Raw genomic sequence first — 15,519 nt, forward strand, 5'->3', positions numbered from 1 at the left:
TGCTGCTGCACAGTTTCCAACTTGAGAGTGATGTGGAGGGTAATTTAGCATAGGATGAGGAGGCAGAGGAGGAGGAGGAAGAGGGAAGACTTGACATATATGATGATGTGGAAACCATGACTGAGGTTGGGCCCGCTGTAGGGATTCGAACTGAAATCTAAGAGTGGACCCTCTGGGTCGTGACTCTAGAGCCCCCGGGGTCGAGCGGACCAGATGGAGTCACCCCCTATACAGGGAGCGTTAGGAGCAGGACCTCGGGGGAATGGAGACACAACAGCTAGAGCCAAAGGGACGACCCAAGATAGAGACTACAGAGCTATTAGAATGACGGGGAATAATAGGAAAACAGGACTTAACTGATAAAGACAGGAACACAGGCGATGATGGGCAAGGCTGGACCACAGGACTTGGCAGGAGACGGCAGGAACACGGAACTTGGCAGGAGACGGCAGGAACACGGAACTTGGCAGGAGACGGCAGAAACACGGAACTTGGTGGAATACAGCGGGAACACAGAACTTGGCAGAAGACGGCAGGAACACGGAACTTGGTGGAAGACAGCAGGAACACGGAACTTGGTGGAACACAGCAGGAACACGGAACTTGGCAGAAGACGGCAGGAACACGGAACTTGGTGGAACACAGCAGGAACACGGAACTTGGCAGAAGACGGCAGGAACACGGAACTTGGTGGAACACAGCAGGAACACGGAACTTGGTGGAACACAGCAGGAACACGGAACTTGGCAGGACAAAACACTGAAACAAAGCGAAGACTGAGCAGGGAAACAGGAATGGCGAAAGGGAGCCTAGGACATAGGGACACTGACGGCAGACAGTGCACCTACAAAGCAAAGGCATCTTACCTAGGGAGACGCCGGGAAGAAATACCCGATGGGCGCCGCCATGTTGGGGCGGAGCCACCGGGTCGCGACCTCCCAGAGGGCTCAGCGGCGGAGGAGACGCGACTGCGCATGCGCAGGGAGACTGGACGCCGAGAGCTGGCGAAGGAGGAAGCAGAGCGGCGCTGGACAGGAGAGCGAGTGCGCCGAGGGATGTGAGAAGCCGGGTAAGTATGCGCAGCGATCGTAACACCCGCTATACATGGCGTGGGTAAGATAAGTGATGTTCCAGTTTGTGGCTGAAGGTGGCTTTCTCTGTTCGTGGGTTTTGAAATATTTGGCCATCCCCATTGAGAGGCCAGAGGCAACCAAAGGATCATAAGTACCAGATCATCGGAGTGGCCAAGCATGGGGTCAAATGTTTCCTGTGACTGCTGAGGGGGGAGGAAGTAGGAACAGGTTGGGGATTGGATGACCCAGCGTTCTGTGTATCGACAGTAGACTGTGTGGCCGTGAAGGATGGGGTGCTACTAGAAAATTTCATTGAGGCCTTATCTGCCATCCAAGACAGTATCTGCTCTTGCTCTTCTTGGCTTTACGTTCAAGACCGGGAATTTTCACCAGGAACATAGATGCATCAACCTTCTTCTGTCTCCCAGACTCAGTGCCTTGTCGGGCATCACTGACAATCCCACGCCCACGTCCATGTCCTCGTCCCTTCACAACAGGCTTTTTGTGAATTTGGGGTTTTTGTGACATAACTGCAGATGTTCAGGTGCAGATATTGTGGAACAAGGAGCAGTTCGTGCTTTGTGGAAGGTAGCACGGCAGCCTTGTACTGCTTTGTGTTTTACAAACAGGAGGACTGTCTGAAATGTAAAAAAAAAAATCACCTGAGTTTAACATCGAATATTTTGCTTGCCAGTCACCACAGAAGACAACGGTGATGGCTGCGTGTCAGTTGTGCAGTAACGTGCGTGCTATTCGGTGAGCTAAATAGCTTTTTTGTTCAGTGAATGTGACCCCCTAATGCTGCAAATTACACAAATGAGCATTTTCAGTTCTTTAAAACATATCAAATGTTTAGAAATTCTACTGTGCCTAATAATTTGGAACAGTGCATTTTGAGTTTTTATTCATTTTGGAGATTATACTGTTATCATTGGGAGGTTTCCTCAATAAAATTTGATGTATACTCTAACGGGTGATGACTTTTCTTAGACTGACTGTCATTTGCACCGACCATTTAGGAAAATCCGAGAAAAATGTCATCTGCATAATAATTTGTTTATTTTTGACATAGTAACATAGTAACATAGTAACATAGTTAGTAAGGCCGAAAAAAGACATTTGTCCATCCAGTTCAGCCTATATTCCATCATAATAAATACCCAGATCTACGTCCTTCTACAGAACCTAATAATTGTATGATACAATATTGTTCTGCTCCAGGAAGACATCCAGGCCTCTCTTGAACCCCTCGACTGAGTTCGCCATCACCACCTCCTCAGGCAAGCAATTCCAGATTCTCACTGCCCTAACAGTAAAGAATCCTCTTCTATGTTGGTGGAAAAACCTTCTCTCCTCCAGACGCAAAGAATGCCCCCTTGTGCCCGTCACCTTCCTTGGTATAAACAGATCCTCAGCGAGATATTTGTATTGTCCCCTTATATACTTATACATGGTTATTAGATCGCCCCTCAGTCGTCTTTTTTCTAGACTAAATAATCCTAATTTCGCTAATCTATCTGGGTATTGTAGTTCTCCCATCCCCTTTATTAATTTTGTTGCCCTCCTTTGTACTCTCTCTAGTTCCATTATATCCTTCCTGAGCACCGGTGCCCAAAACTGGACACAGTACTCCATGTGCGGTCTAACTAGGGATTTGTACAGAGGCAGTATAATGCTCTCATCATGTGTATCCAGACCTCTTTTAATGCACCCCATGATCCTGTTTGCCTTGGCAGCTGCTGCCTGGCACTGGCTGCTCCAGGTAAGTTTATCATTAACTAGGATCCCCAAGTCCTTCTCCCTGTCAGATTTACCCAGTGGTTTCCCGTTCAGTGTGTAATGGTGATATTGATTCCCTCTTCCCATGTGTATAACCTTACATTTATCATTGTTAAACCTCATCTGCCACCTTTCAGCCCAAGTTTCCAACTTATCCAGATCCATCTGTAGCAGAATACTATCTTCTCTTGTATTAACTGCTTTACATAGTTTTGTATCATCTGCAAATATCGATATTTTACTGTGTAAACCTTCTACCAGATCATTAATGAATATGTTGAAGAGAACAGGTCCCAATACTGACCCCTGCGGTACCCCACTGGTCACAGCGACCCAGTTAGAGACTATACCATTTATAACCACCCTCTGCTTTCTATCACTAAGCCAGTTACTAACCCATTTACACACATTTTCCCCCAGACCAAGCATTCTCATTTTGTGTACCAACCTCTTGTGCGGCACGGTATCAAACGCTTTGGAAAAATCGAGATATACCACGTCCAATGACTCACCGTGGTCCAGTTTATAGCTTACCTCTTCATAAAAACTGATTAGATTGGTTTGACAGGAGCGATTTCTCATAAACCCATGCTGATATGGAGTTAAACAGTTATTCTCATTGAGATAATCCAGAATAACATCCCTCAGAAACCCTTCAAATATTTTACCAACAATAGAGGTTAGACTTACTGGCCTATAATTTCCAGGTTCACTTTTAGAGCCCTTTTTGAATATTGGCACCACATTTGCTATGCGCCAGTCCTGCGGAACAGACCCTGTCGCTATAGAGTCACTAAAAATAAGAAATAATGGTTTATCTATTACATTACTTAGTTCTCTTAGTACTCGTGGGTGTATGCCATCCGGACCCGGAGATTTATCTATTTTAATCTTATTTAGCCGGTTTCGCACCTCTTCTTGGGTTAGATTGGTGACCCTTAATATAGGGTTTTCATTGTTTCTTGGGATTTCACCTAGCATTTCATTTTCCACCGTGAATACCGTGGAGAAGAAGGTGTTTAATATGTTAGCTTTTTCCTCGTCATCTACAACCATTCTTTCCTCACTATTTTTTAAGGGGCCTACATTTTCAGTTTTTATTCTTTTACTATTGATATAGTTGAAGAACAGTTTGGGATTAGTTTTACTCTCCTTAGCAATGTGCTTCTCTGTTTCCTTTTTGGCAGCTTTAATTAGTTTTTTAGATAAAGTATTTTTCTCCCTATAGTTTTTTAGAGCTTCAATGGTGCCATCCTGCTTTAGTAGTGCAAATGCTTTCTTTTTACTGTTAATTGCCTGTCTTACTTCTTTGTTTAGCCACATTGGGTTTTTCCTATTTCTAGTCCTTTTATTCCCACAAGGTATAAACCGCTTACACTGCCTATTTAGGATGTTCTTAAACATTTCCCATTTATTATCTGTATTCTCATTTCTGAGGATATTGTCCCAGTCTACCAGATTAAGAGCATCTCTAAGCTGGTCAAACTTTGCCTTCCTAAAGTTCAATGTTTTTGTGACTCCCTGACAAGTCCCCCTAGTGAAAGACAGGTGAAACTGCACAATATTGTGGTCGCTATTTCCTAAATGCCCAACCACCTGCAGATTTGTTATTCTGTCAGGTCTATTAGATAGTATTAGGTCTAAAAGTGCTGCTCCTCTGGTTGGATTCTGCACCAATTGTGAAAGATAATTTTTCTTGGTTATTAGCAGAAACCTGTTGCCTTTATGGGTTTCACAGGTTTCTGTTTCCCAGTTAATATCCGGGTAGTTAAAGTCCCCCATAACCAGGACCTCATTATGGGTTGCAGCTTCATCTATCTGCTTTAGAAGTAGACTTTCCATGCTTTCTGTTATATTTGGGGGTTTGTAACAGACCCCAATGAGAATTTTGTTACCATTTTTCCCTCCATGAATTTCAACCCATATGGACTCGACATCCTCATTCCCTTCGCTAATATCCTCCCTTAAAGTGGACTTTAGACAAGACTTTACATAGAGACAAACCCCTCCTCCTCTCCGATTTTTACGATCCTTTCTAAACAGACTGTAACCCTGTAAGTTAACTGCCCAGTCATAGCTTTCATCTAACCATGTCTCGGTTATTCCCACTATGTCAAAGTTACCTGTAGATATTTCTGCTTCTAGTTCTTCCATCTTGTTTGTCAGGCTTCTGGCGTTTGCGAGCATGCAGTTTAGAGGATTTTGTTTTGTTCCAATCTCCTCACTGTGGATTGTTTTAGAAATGTTCTTACCTCCCTTCTGAGTATGTTTTCCTGGGTCGTCTTTGTTCGAGTCTAATGTTTTTCTTCCCGATTTCTTCCCGAAATCATCCAGAAATCTTTGACGATTTCTGGATGATTTCCAAAAGCACAACTCTCCCTAGCAGCTGCTCACACTCTCCCTACGCTAGCACTAACTGTGTTCCGGATGCAATGTGCAGAAAGTGGCACCGGCAGGGCTTTTATAGAGCCTATGACTCATAGCCTACTATGATGACTCATCTATGACGCTGTGTAGCCAGCCAATCACAGTAATTCCGCCAACAACCAAGAAGGCTGCAGCATTACTTTGATTGGCTAATGCTGGGCGGGAGATACGAATACTGCGAGGCGAGTAGTGAAATACTCGCTAGGATTCGAGTACCGCATTACTTGCCGAGTACCGAATCAGAATGAATATACTCACTCATCCCTAATTGCCATTAAAAATGTTTTATTCACTCACTGCAAAATTAAGTGCCAATTTTCTTTCACTTTGATTATTACTCTCTCACAGTGATTGTTCATTATGTCAGCGCGGTTAGTGCCTTATGATTGTTCTTCTTTGTATTGGTTACAGGCAACAAACAAATCCTGTGTAGTCAGATCCTGACTTCATATTTCCTTTCATCAGTTTACCAATTCTTGCCAACATAGACTGCTAGTTGTACTTATTAGACATCTAGTCACTGTGCAAAGGGAACAATCTGGAACAGAAATGTATTTAGCCTTTACTTAACTTTGTTCCAACAGTTTTTCGTTTTGGATGTTGTTATTAACTTCCGCCGTCTAAATGAAGGTGATCTATTCACTCAGCTTAGGAAAATAGTTAGACTGGCAGAAAATGAAGAAGAGCGCCTTCCACCAATCGGATTATTAACATCAGATGGAAGAGCAGAATGGGCACAGGCTAGAGAAGTGTTAATGAAAGGTAAGCTAACAATTTTCAAAATACTATGTCAGAGAAAATAAATAAGCCTAAGTACGGAGGTACAGTTATATGAAAAAGTCTGGGCACCCCTATTAATCTTAAGCTTAATGTTTTATAAAAAATTGTTTTTTTTGCAACAGCTATTTCAGTTTCATATATCTAATAACTGTTGGACACAGTAATATTTCTGCCTTGAAATGAGGTTTATTGTACTAACAGAAAATGTGCAATCTGCTTTCAAACAAAATTTGACAGGTGCATAAGTATGGGCACCCTTATCATTTTACCTTATCATTTTACCGACGCAAGTGTGAAAGAGGCCTTAATGAGCGTTGAATTAAAAAAAATATAGAAAAAAACGGCGTGGGCTCCCGCGCAATTTTCTGCGCCAGAGGGGGAAAGCCGACGGCAGGGGGCCAATATTTGTAGCCTGCTATGAATATCAGCCCGCAGATGTCTGCGTAGCCTTTACTGGCTATTAAAATAGGGGGACCCCCAAAAAAATGATGTCGGGTCCCCCTATATTTTATAGCCAGAAAGGCTACGCAGACAGCTGCGGGCTGATATTCATAGCCTAGAGAGGGGCCATGGATATTGCCCCCCCTCCCCGGCTACAAATTCCAGTCCGCAGCCGCCCCAGAAATGGTGCATCTGCAAGATGCGCCAATTCCATCACTTAGCCCCTCTCTTCCCATTCCCGTGTAGCAGTGGGATATGGGGTAATAAGGGGTTAATGTCACCTTGCTATTGTAAGGTGACATTAAGCCGGGTTAATAACGGAGAGGCGTCAATAAGACGCCTATCCATTATTAATCCAATAATAGTAAAGGGTTAATAAAACACACACACACATTAGGAAAAAAGTATTTTAATATTCTTCATTTAACCATACTTCAGCGCCTGCAAAAAACGTAAAATAATAAACCGTATACTACCTGTCCACCGTAGTCCAATTAATAACGAGTGTCCCACGATGATCTCCCATATAGAACAGTGACATCGGGTGATGTCACTGCTCTATAGGACCCTCAGTGACACACTGACAGGAGACAATAGCTCCTGCAGTGCATCACTGAGAGGTTACCTTAGGACAAAGTCTGACTTTATGGCAATTGCTGCGTGGGAAATATTTCTCGTACAGCAATGCCAAAAGTGAGACTAGGGACTATTTCTTTTACAGCGGCAGAGGAATACAGTGCAGAAGGATACCTTCCTCCCGTCATTGTGTTCCTGGAGCCCCTAGAGAGCGGTCGCTCAACGTTACTCGCTCTTGCACAAGGTTAATGAGTTGATCGTTGTCAATTTCCTGGTTGGCTTCTTCCCGCCGTGGAACCTATAGATCAAATAAAACAAAAGAATTTTAAGTAAAAATTTTAAAAAATTAAATTACAACTCTGATGAAAAGAATAATTAAACCCCGTCTTTCCTCCTGAGACATATGAGCCCGATGACCCTAGGAAGAATCATTTCCACTCGACTGCTCATGCTCTTCATCAGCGGAAGGTACCTGTAAAGAAATTACATGATTTAACACAGGTATAGTATCGCCAGCCAATACATACCAATCAGTATAGCAAATGTAATTACATAATCGGTGTTATGTCCACCCTGGGAGGCAATCATTTCTTCACTTGATGACATGGTTGAAGAGCAGGCAGCAGTCAAGTGAGACACTACAGAAAAGAACAGATAAGAAAAATTAAACTTGCTAAGAGCTAAACACAATGTAGGCAAAAAATAAATAAAAAAACAATGGACACCAATACTTACATTACAGGCAGTAGTCCAACCGCACAACAGTCAGCACAGGACAGGGACAGACAGCAGCACCAGGACAGATGGCAGCACCAGGAGAGACAGCAGCACCAGGACAGACGGCAGCACCAGGACAGACGGCAGGACCAGGAGACAACCAGTCTAAAAGGAACAGAAAAAAAAAATTGAGAGACAGACATTTTCAAAGCTTCTATATTTACATAGACAGTGTTGTCCTCACCTGGGCGGCAGCACCAGGATGAACGGCAGCACCAGGAGAGACACCAGCACCAGGAGAGACGGAAGGACCAGGAGAAAACCAGTCTAAAAGGAACAGAAAAAAAAATTACACTTGCATAGACATTACAGTGTTGTCCTCACCAGGACGGCAGCACCAGGACAAACACCAGCACCATGAGAGACGGCAGCACCATGAGAAACACCAGCACCAGGAGAGACAGCAGCACCAGGACAGATGGCAGCACCAGGAGAGACGTCAGCACCAGGAGAGGCGGCAGCACCAGGAGACAACCAGTCTAACAGAACCAGAAAAAACATTAGTACAAAGTACAGACAGCAATGAGAGAGACAGACATTTTCAAATGTTCTATACTTACATAGCCAGTGTTGTCAGATCCAGAGTCTTGAAAGTAATGGCCTTGCAGTTTCTACAATTCCTTATATACAGCTTTGTTTTGGGGTGGATGAAACCATTTCCTGGACCTACTCATTGTGAAGTATGCATGTGTATCGAACGCATGCGTACGCATGTCCTTGCGTACCAATGCGTTCCCATAGACAGTGATACATTTTTTGACGCACTCATCCACATGCGCATGCCTGTGCATATTTGATGGATTTTTGACGCCTCCAAAAGTACAACATGTTGCGTTCGCCACGCCCCGCCGCACACCGCAAAACGACGCATGCATATGCAAACACATGCGAACGCATGCAAACGCATATACATGCGTACACCAATTTAAATATATGTATGCATGATGCATGCAGATCTATGTGGATCAAACACTACGCACAAAGATGCAAATGTAAAACCAGCCTAAGGCCGGCGTCACACATGCGAGTTTTACGGACGTAAGAGCGCAGAATCTACGTCCGTAAAACTCGCAAAAAATACGGCACAATTATTCTCTATGCCCCTGCTCCTATCTGCCGTATTTTACTGATCAGTATTATACGGCTTTCTACGGCCGTACAAAATCGCAGCATGCTGCGTTTGTCACCGTACTGCGCAAGAAATACGCCAATGAAAGTCTATGGAAGCGTGAAAAATACGGATTACACACGGACAAGCAGTGTGACTTGCGAGAAATACGCAGCGCTGTTAGAGAGAAAAGCCGGTAATTCAGTGCGGTGTACAGTAAAATCACACTGACAGCTTACAGTAGAATAGGTAGAATAAATGTGTACACATAGAATAGGTATATATATATATATATGTCAGTGAGACACATATATGTATATATATTAATATTTATTCCAGCGCTAGACAGCTTGAAAGCCGGTAATTCAATTACCGGCTTTTTCCTTCTCCTTCCTAAAACCCGACATGATTTGAAACATGGTTTACATACAGTAAACCATGTCTTCTCTCCATTTTTTTTGCAGATTCCACACTACTAATGTCAGTAGTGTGTATCTGCAAAATTTGGCCGTTCTAGCTCTTAAAATAAAGGGTTAAATGGCGGAAAAAATTGGCGTGGGCTCCCGCGCAATTTTCTCCGCCAGAGTAGTAAAGCCAGTGACTGAGGGCAGATATTAATAGCCTGGAGAGGGTCCATGGTTATTGGCCCCCCCCTGGCTAAAAATATCTGCCCCCAGCCACCCCAGAAAAGGCACATCTGGAAGATGCGCCTATTCTGGCACTTGGCCACTCTCTTCCCATTCCCGTGTAGAGGTGGGATATGGGGTAATGAAGGGTTAATGCCACCTTGCTATTGTAAGGTGACATTAAGCCTAATTAATAATGGAGAGGCGTCAATTATGACACCTATCCATTATTAATCCAATTGTAGTGAAGGGTTAAATAAAACACAAACACATTATTTAAAATTATTTTAATGAAATAAAAACAATGGGTGTTGCAGTATTTTATTCAACGCCCAATCCAGTCACTGAAGACCCTCGTTCTGTGAGTAAAAAAACATAATAAACCAACAATATACTTACCCTCCGCAGATCTGTAACGTCCAACGATGTAAATCCTTCTGAAGGGGTTAAAACATTTTGCAGCAAGGAGCTGTGCTAATGCAGGCTGCTCCTCGCTGCAAAACCCCAGGGAATAAGGCTAAAAATAGATCAATGATCTATATTTAGCTTTATTTGCGGTGAGGCGCCCTCTGCTGGCTGTTCATAGATCGTGGGAAATTACCTAGAAAGCTCCCTGGCTTTCCCACGATCTATGAACAGCCAGCAGAGGGCGCCTCACCGCAAATAAAGCTAAATATAGATCATTGATCTATTTTTAGCCTTATTCCCTGGGGTTTTGCAGCGAGGAGCAGCCTGCATTAGCACAGCTCCTTGCTGCAAAATGTTTTAACCCCTTCAGAAGGATTTACATCGTTGGACGTTACAGATCTGCGGAGGGTAAGTATATTGTTGATTTATTATGTTTTTTTACTCACAGAACGAGGGTCTTCAGTGACTGGATTGGGCGTTGAATAAAATACTGCAACACCCATTGTTTTTATTTCATTAAAATAATTTTAAATAATGTGTTTGTGTTTTATTTAACCCTTCACTACAATTGGATTAATAATGGATAGGTGTCATAATTGACGCCTCTCCATTATTAATTAGGCTTAATGTCACCTTACAATAGCAAGGTGGCATTAACCCTTCATTACCCCATATCCCACCGCTACACGGGAATGGGAAGAGAGTGGCCAAGTGCCAGAATAGGCGCATCTTCCAGATGTGCCTTTTCTGGGGTGGCTGGGGGCAGATATTTTTAGCCAGGGGGGGGCCAATAACCATGGACCCTCTCCAGGCTATTAATATCTGCCCTCAGTCACTGGCTTCACTACTCTGGCGGAGAAAATTGCGCGGGAGCCCACGCCAATTTTTTCCGCCATTTAACCCTTTATTTTAAGAGCTAGAACGGCCAAATTTTGCAGATACACACTACTGACATTAGTAGTGTGGAATCTGCAAAAAAAATGGAGAGAAGACATGGTTTACTGTATGTAAACCATGTCTCAAATCATGTCGGGTTTTAGGAAGGAGAAGGAAAAAGCCGGTAATTGAATTACCGGCTTTCAACCTGTCTAGCGCTGGAATAAATATTAATATATATACATATATGTGTCTCACTGACATATATATATATATATACCTATTCTATGTGTACACATTTATTCTACCTATTCTACTGTAAGCTGTCAGTGTGATTTTACTGTACACCGCACTGAATTACCGGCTTTTCTCTCTAATATATGTGTCTACTGACATATATATATATATATATATATATATATATACAGTATATATATATTTTCTTTTCTTTTTGGGACACATGGATCACTTCTATAGCGGTATGTTGGTTTTGCTAGCCTGCGAGAAAACCACGCAGTGCGGATGCCATACGGATTACATACGGAGGATGCCATGCGCAAAAACCGCTGACACACCCTGCCTACGGAGGAGCTACGGACCACTTTTTTCGGGACTTTTCAGCGTATTACGGCCGTAATATACGGACCGTATTGTTTTACGCTGTGTGTGACGCCGGCCTAAGAGGTTGTCTGCAAGACAAACATGTTGGGTCTTATTTTTCTCCAGGTTTAATTTTATAATTTCTTATTGGCCTGGTTCAAGAAACGGCAAGGCTAATGCTCTCTCCAGGATATTTACCAAACCTCAGGAGAGGTCTAACACTGACTGTACCATACTAACCCTAAAAACATTTTTGGGAATACAGGACACCAAAGAATTTTTAACAAAGATTAAAGATGAATACCAAACTGCGTTTTTTGCAGGAAAAGATGACGTTTTCAGCGGTACCATGGTTATTTATATCCGTCTTTTTCATCGCGTATTATTCCACTTTTTGTTTGGCGGTATGAGAATAAAGCGTTGTTTTTTGCCTCGTTATTTTTTTTTTTTTACGGTGTTCACTGAAGGGGTTAACTAGTGATATAGTTTTATAGGTGGGGTCGTTACGGATGCGGCGATACTAAATATGTGTACTTTTATTGTTTTTTTTATTTAGAAAAAGGAATGTATTTATTGGAACAATTTTTTTTTTCTTTTTTTTTTTTTTTTTACATATTGGATTTTTTTTTTTTACACTATAACGTTGCCCCAGGGGGGGAACATCATGTTATAGTGTAAGATTGCTGATCTGACACTTTGCTGTGCACTGTGTCAGATCTGCTCTGAGCAGGCGCAGTGAAGCCACCTCCCTGCAGGACCCGGATGCCGCGGCCATCTTGGATCCTGCAAGGAGGAGGAGGAGGTAAGAGACCATCACAGCAACGCGATCACATCGCGTTGCTGCGGGGGTCTCAGGGAGGCCCGCAGGGAGCCCTCTCCCTGCGTGATTCTTCCCTATACCGCCGGCACACCGCAATCATATTTGATCATGGTGTGCCAGGGGTTAATGTGCCGGGGGCGGTCCGTGACCACTCATGGCACATAGTGCCGGATGTCAGCTGCGATAGGCAGCTGACACCCGGCTGCGATCGGCCACGCTCCCCCCGTGAGCACGGCCGATCACGCTGGACGTACTATTCCGTCCTTGGGAATTAGGGCCCACCCCACATGGACGGAATAGTACGTCCAATGTCAGAAAGGGGTTAATCAAACAAAGATACTACTGAATTACTATCAAAATAAATATTTGTTAGTATTTTTGTGTCTGTTCACCAATCATGGCTCCAAAATTATGCTTTCTATGTCTACATGCCAAAGATAAACCTGGACATTTAGCAGGTCTGTAAGCTTTAGTTTATAGACCAATTCAAAGATAAGCCATCCATTAAAGGGAATCTGTCACCAGGTTTTTGCTACCCCATCCGAGAACAACATTACGTAGAGGCAGAGGTCCTGATTCCAGCGCTATATCACATAGAGAGTACTGATGCGCGAACTTACTCAGACATGGCATAATCCAAGCATGCTCGGGTGCTAACCGAGTGACTTCAGCAAGCTCGAATAATTTGCTTGAGTCCCTGCACCTGCAAACAGGCAATCTCTCTATGTGTTGTGGCTGCTGAACAGCCGAGACATGCAGCCGCGGGGACTCGACCATATTTTTCAAACAACAAAAAATCGAAGAAAAGGATAATCAAGTATCCAGAAAAATTACCCTGGCCCATTTATAGTCCACACAACAGGACTTTACCAGAACAGGTAAAGTTTGCAATGAAGGTTTCAAAATGTATTACTGACCCAAACATAATCGTAGCGTGAAAGCCAACTTTTCCTCTGGGCTAGTAAAATTACTCTATGAGATTTACACCGAAGCCAGAGCTCATCTGTTAACATGACAAGCCATAACAAGCGAAATAAAGCTAAGATTGGTGAATGATGAGAAAGCAGAGCATAAGTGAACTAAGGACATGGAATTATTAAATGATCAATAGTCTATTTATTTACCACATTTACCAGCTGATCAATATTGTAGTTATAGCAAAAAATGACCTACCCCATTAATGTAAAGTTTAGGAATCTCATATATATAACTACACCACAACAGTAAACTATCATTAAATTTAGCAACAAAAGTGGTCATTGTGTTTTCCAGTTGATAGCCTTAATATTTGGCTTTTTTGCTCTATGTGCCCATGTTGATTAAATGGATGCAGAAATTTATGCAGCTCCTCGCAGGAAAAACACAGGTAGAAAAATGCATGTTTTTGGCGCATTTTTGCCTGCGTTTTTGAATGATTTGAGTGAAGTCATTGGTGAAAGAATAAGCACATAAAACAGGTATCACCAAAAAAATAAACAATTCTTTATTAGAGAACACATACAATTTAAAAACACTCAAAACAGTCCACAACATGAACTGAAAAAATCAGGATCCATAATAAAGAGTACGTACCTTGTAGAAGACTCTTCAGGTGTCGATACGCGTGGGTCCATGGACCCGTTTAGCCGGATTGTTTGTACACAAGGGTGAATGTAGGACCTGATCAGGGCTGAGTATCATGTTTCTATATCCTTGTGCTTTCTTTATCATGTTCTCATGGTTTTTCATTTTACCATGCCACATTGTGGTGCTGATATTGCATAGATTACTTTGCTCCCACTGTGGCATGGTGCAGCTATTGTGCTGGCAGCATCTATATATGGTATATAGGGCATGTTTTTCTATCTGATAAGAGTTACACATTGATGCCCTTTATCCCAGGGTATTGCTTGATACTCTAACTGCCCTTTATTAGGCTAACGGGTCCTCGAGTATTATACTCTTTACTATGGATCCTGATTTTTTCAGTTCTTGTTGTGGACTATTTTAAGTGTTTTTAAATTGTATGTGTTCTCTAATAAAGAAATGTTTATTTTTTTTGGTGATCCCTGTTTTGTGCGGGAAAACGCACAGAGAAATAACATGCTGATTATGCTCTGCACCAAACCTGCCAGTCACAAATACTCACCATGTCCATGACACTTCAGGTTTATCATTCTCTTTGCTGGTATTAGGATTGCTTCAGGTTTTGCTAGCAAAGCTACATGGCAAAAATGCACCAAAAATGCTCCAAATCTGCAACGTGTGCACAAGCCCTAAACATAAAGACAATTCATAATATACTTAAAGTAAGACATTAATCACAACAGGTAGCTCATAGGCATAGAGTACAGCCCTACCACAGATCAATAGCTGTAACAAAATATCCAAGTCCCATTATTTACAATAATGCTAGCCTTAATTTATATAGTAACAATAAAGTACAAGGCTTTACAATCAAGGGTAACACACACAAATATGCATATTGATTTCCCAGCACCTACTACAAAAAGAAATATTTGGAATAATAATAATAGTAATAATCTTTATTTATATAGCGTCAACATATTCCGCAGCGCTTTACAGTTTAACAGTTTCAAACGCAACAGTCATAAATAACAGCGTTAACAATAATATAATAATCAAAGCAAAATGAAACAACCCTGCTCGTGAGAGCTTACAATCTACAATGAGGTGGGGGAGATACAAAGTACAGGTGTGTATTTACAATGATGTATTTACAATGAAGGTCCAGCCATCCTCGGGGGTGGGGGATAGGTGGAGATAGTGAATGGGCTACACACACACTAAAGGCCCCGTCACACATAGCGAGATCGCTAGCGAGATCGCTGCTGAGTCACAAGTTTTGTGACGCAACAGCGATCTCAGTAGCGATCTCGCTATGTGTGACACGTACCAGCGATCAGGCCCCTGCTGTGAGATCGCTGGTCGTTTCGGAATGTCCTGGGCCATTTTTTGATCGTTGAGGTCCCGCTGACATCGCTGAATCGGCGTGTGTGACGCCGATTCAGCGATGTCTTCGCTGGTAACCAGGGTAAACATCGGGTAACTAAGCGCAGGGCCGCGCTTAGTAACCCGATGTTTACCCTGGTTACCATCCTAAAAGTAAAAAAAACAAACGCTACATACTTACCTACCGCTGTCTGTCCTCGGCGCTCTGCTTCTCTGGTCTGGCTGTGAGCGCCGGGCAGCCGGAAAGCAGAGCGGTGACGTCACCGCTCTGCTTTC

The 15,519-nt window shown here is 42.8% G+C and overlaps 1 protein-coding gene across 2 annotated transcripts in view; it reads left to right on the plus strand.

The window, feature by feature from the left end:
• Positions 1-15,519, plus strand: part of CHAT (choline O-acetyltransferase) — a 210,109-nt gene that overhangs the window by 67,811 nt on the left and 126,779 nt on the right. For both annotated transcript variants that reach the window (XM_069753141.1, XM_069753143.1), the window contains exon 7: positions 5,864-6,041. In XM_069753141.1, the coding sequence (XP_069609242.1) occupies positions 5,864-6,041 (178 nt within the window). The remainder of the gene's footprint in view (positions 1-5,863; positions 6,042-15,519) is intronic.

This window comes from Ranitomeya imitator, chromosome 2, assembly GCF_032444005.1.
Source record: "Ranitomeya imitator isolate aRanImi1 chromosome 2, aRanImi1.pri, whole genome shotgun sequence".
Classification (NCBI taxonomy): Eukaryota; Metazoa; Chordata; class Amphibia; order Anura; family Dendrobatidae; genus Ranitomeya; species Ranitomeya imitator.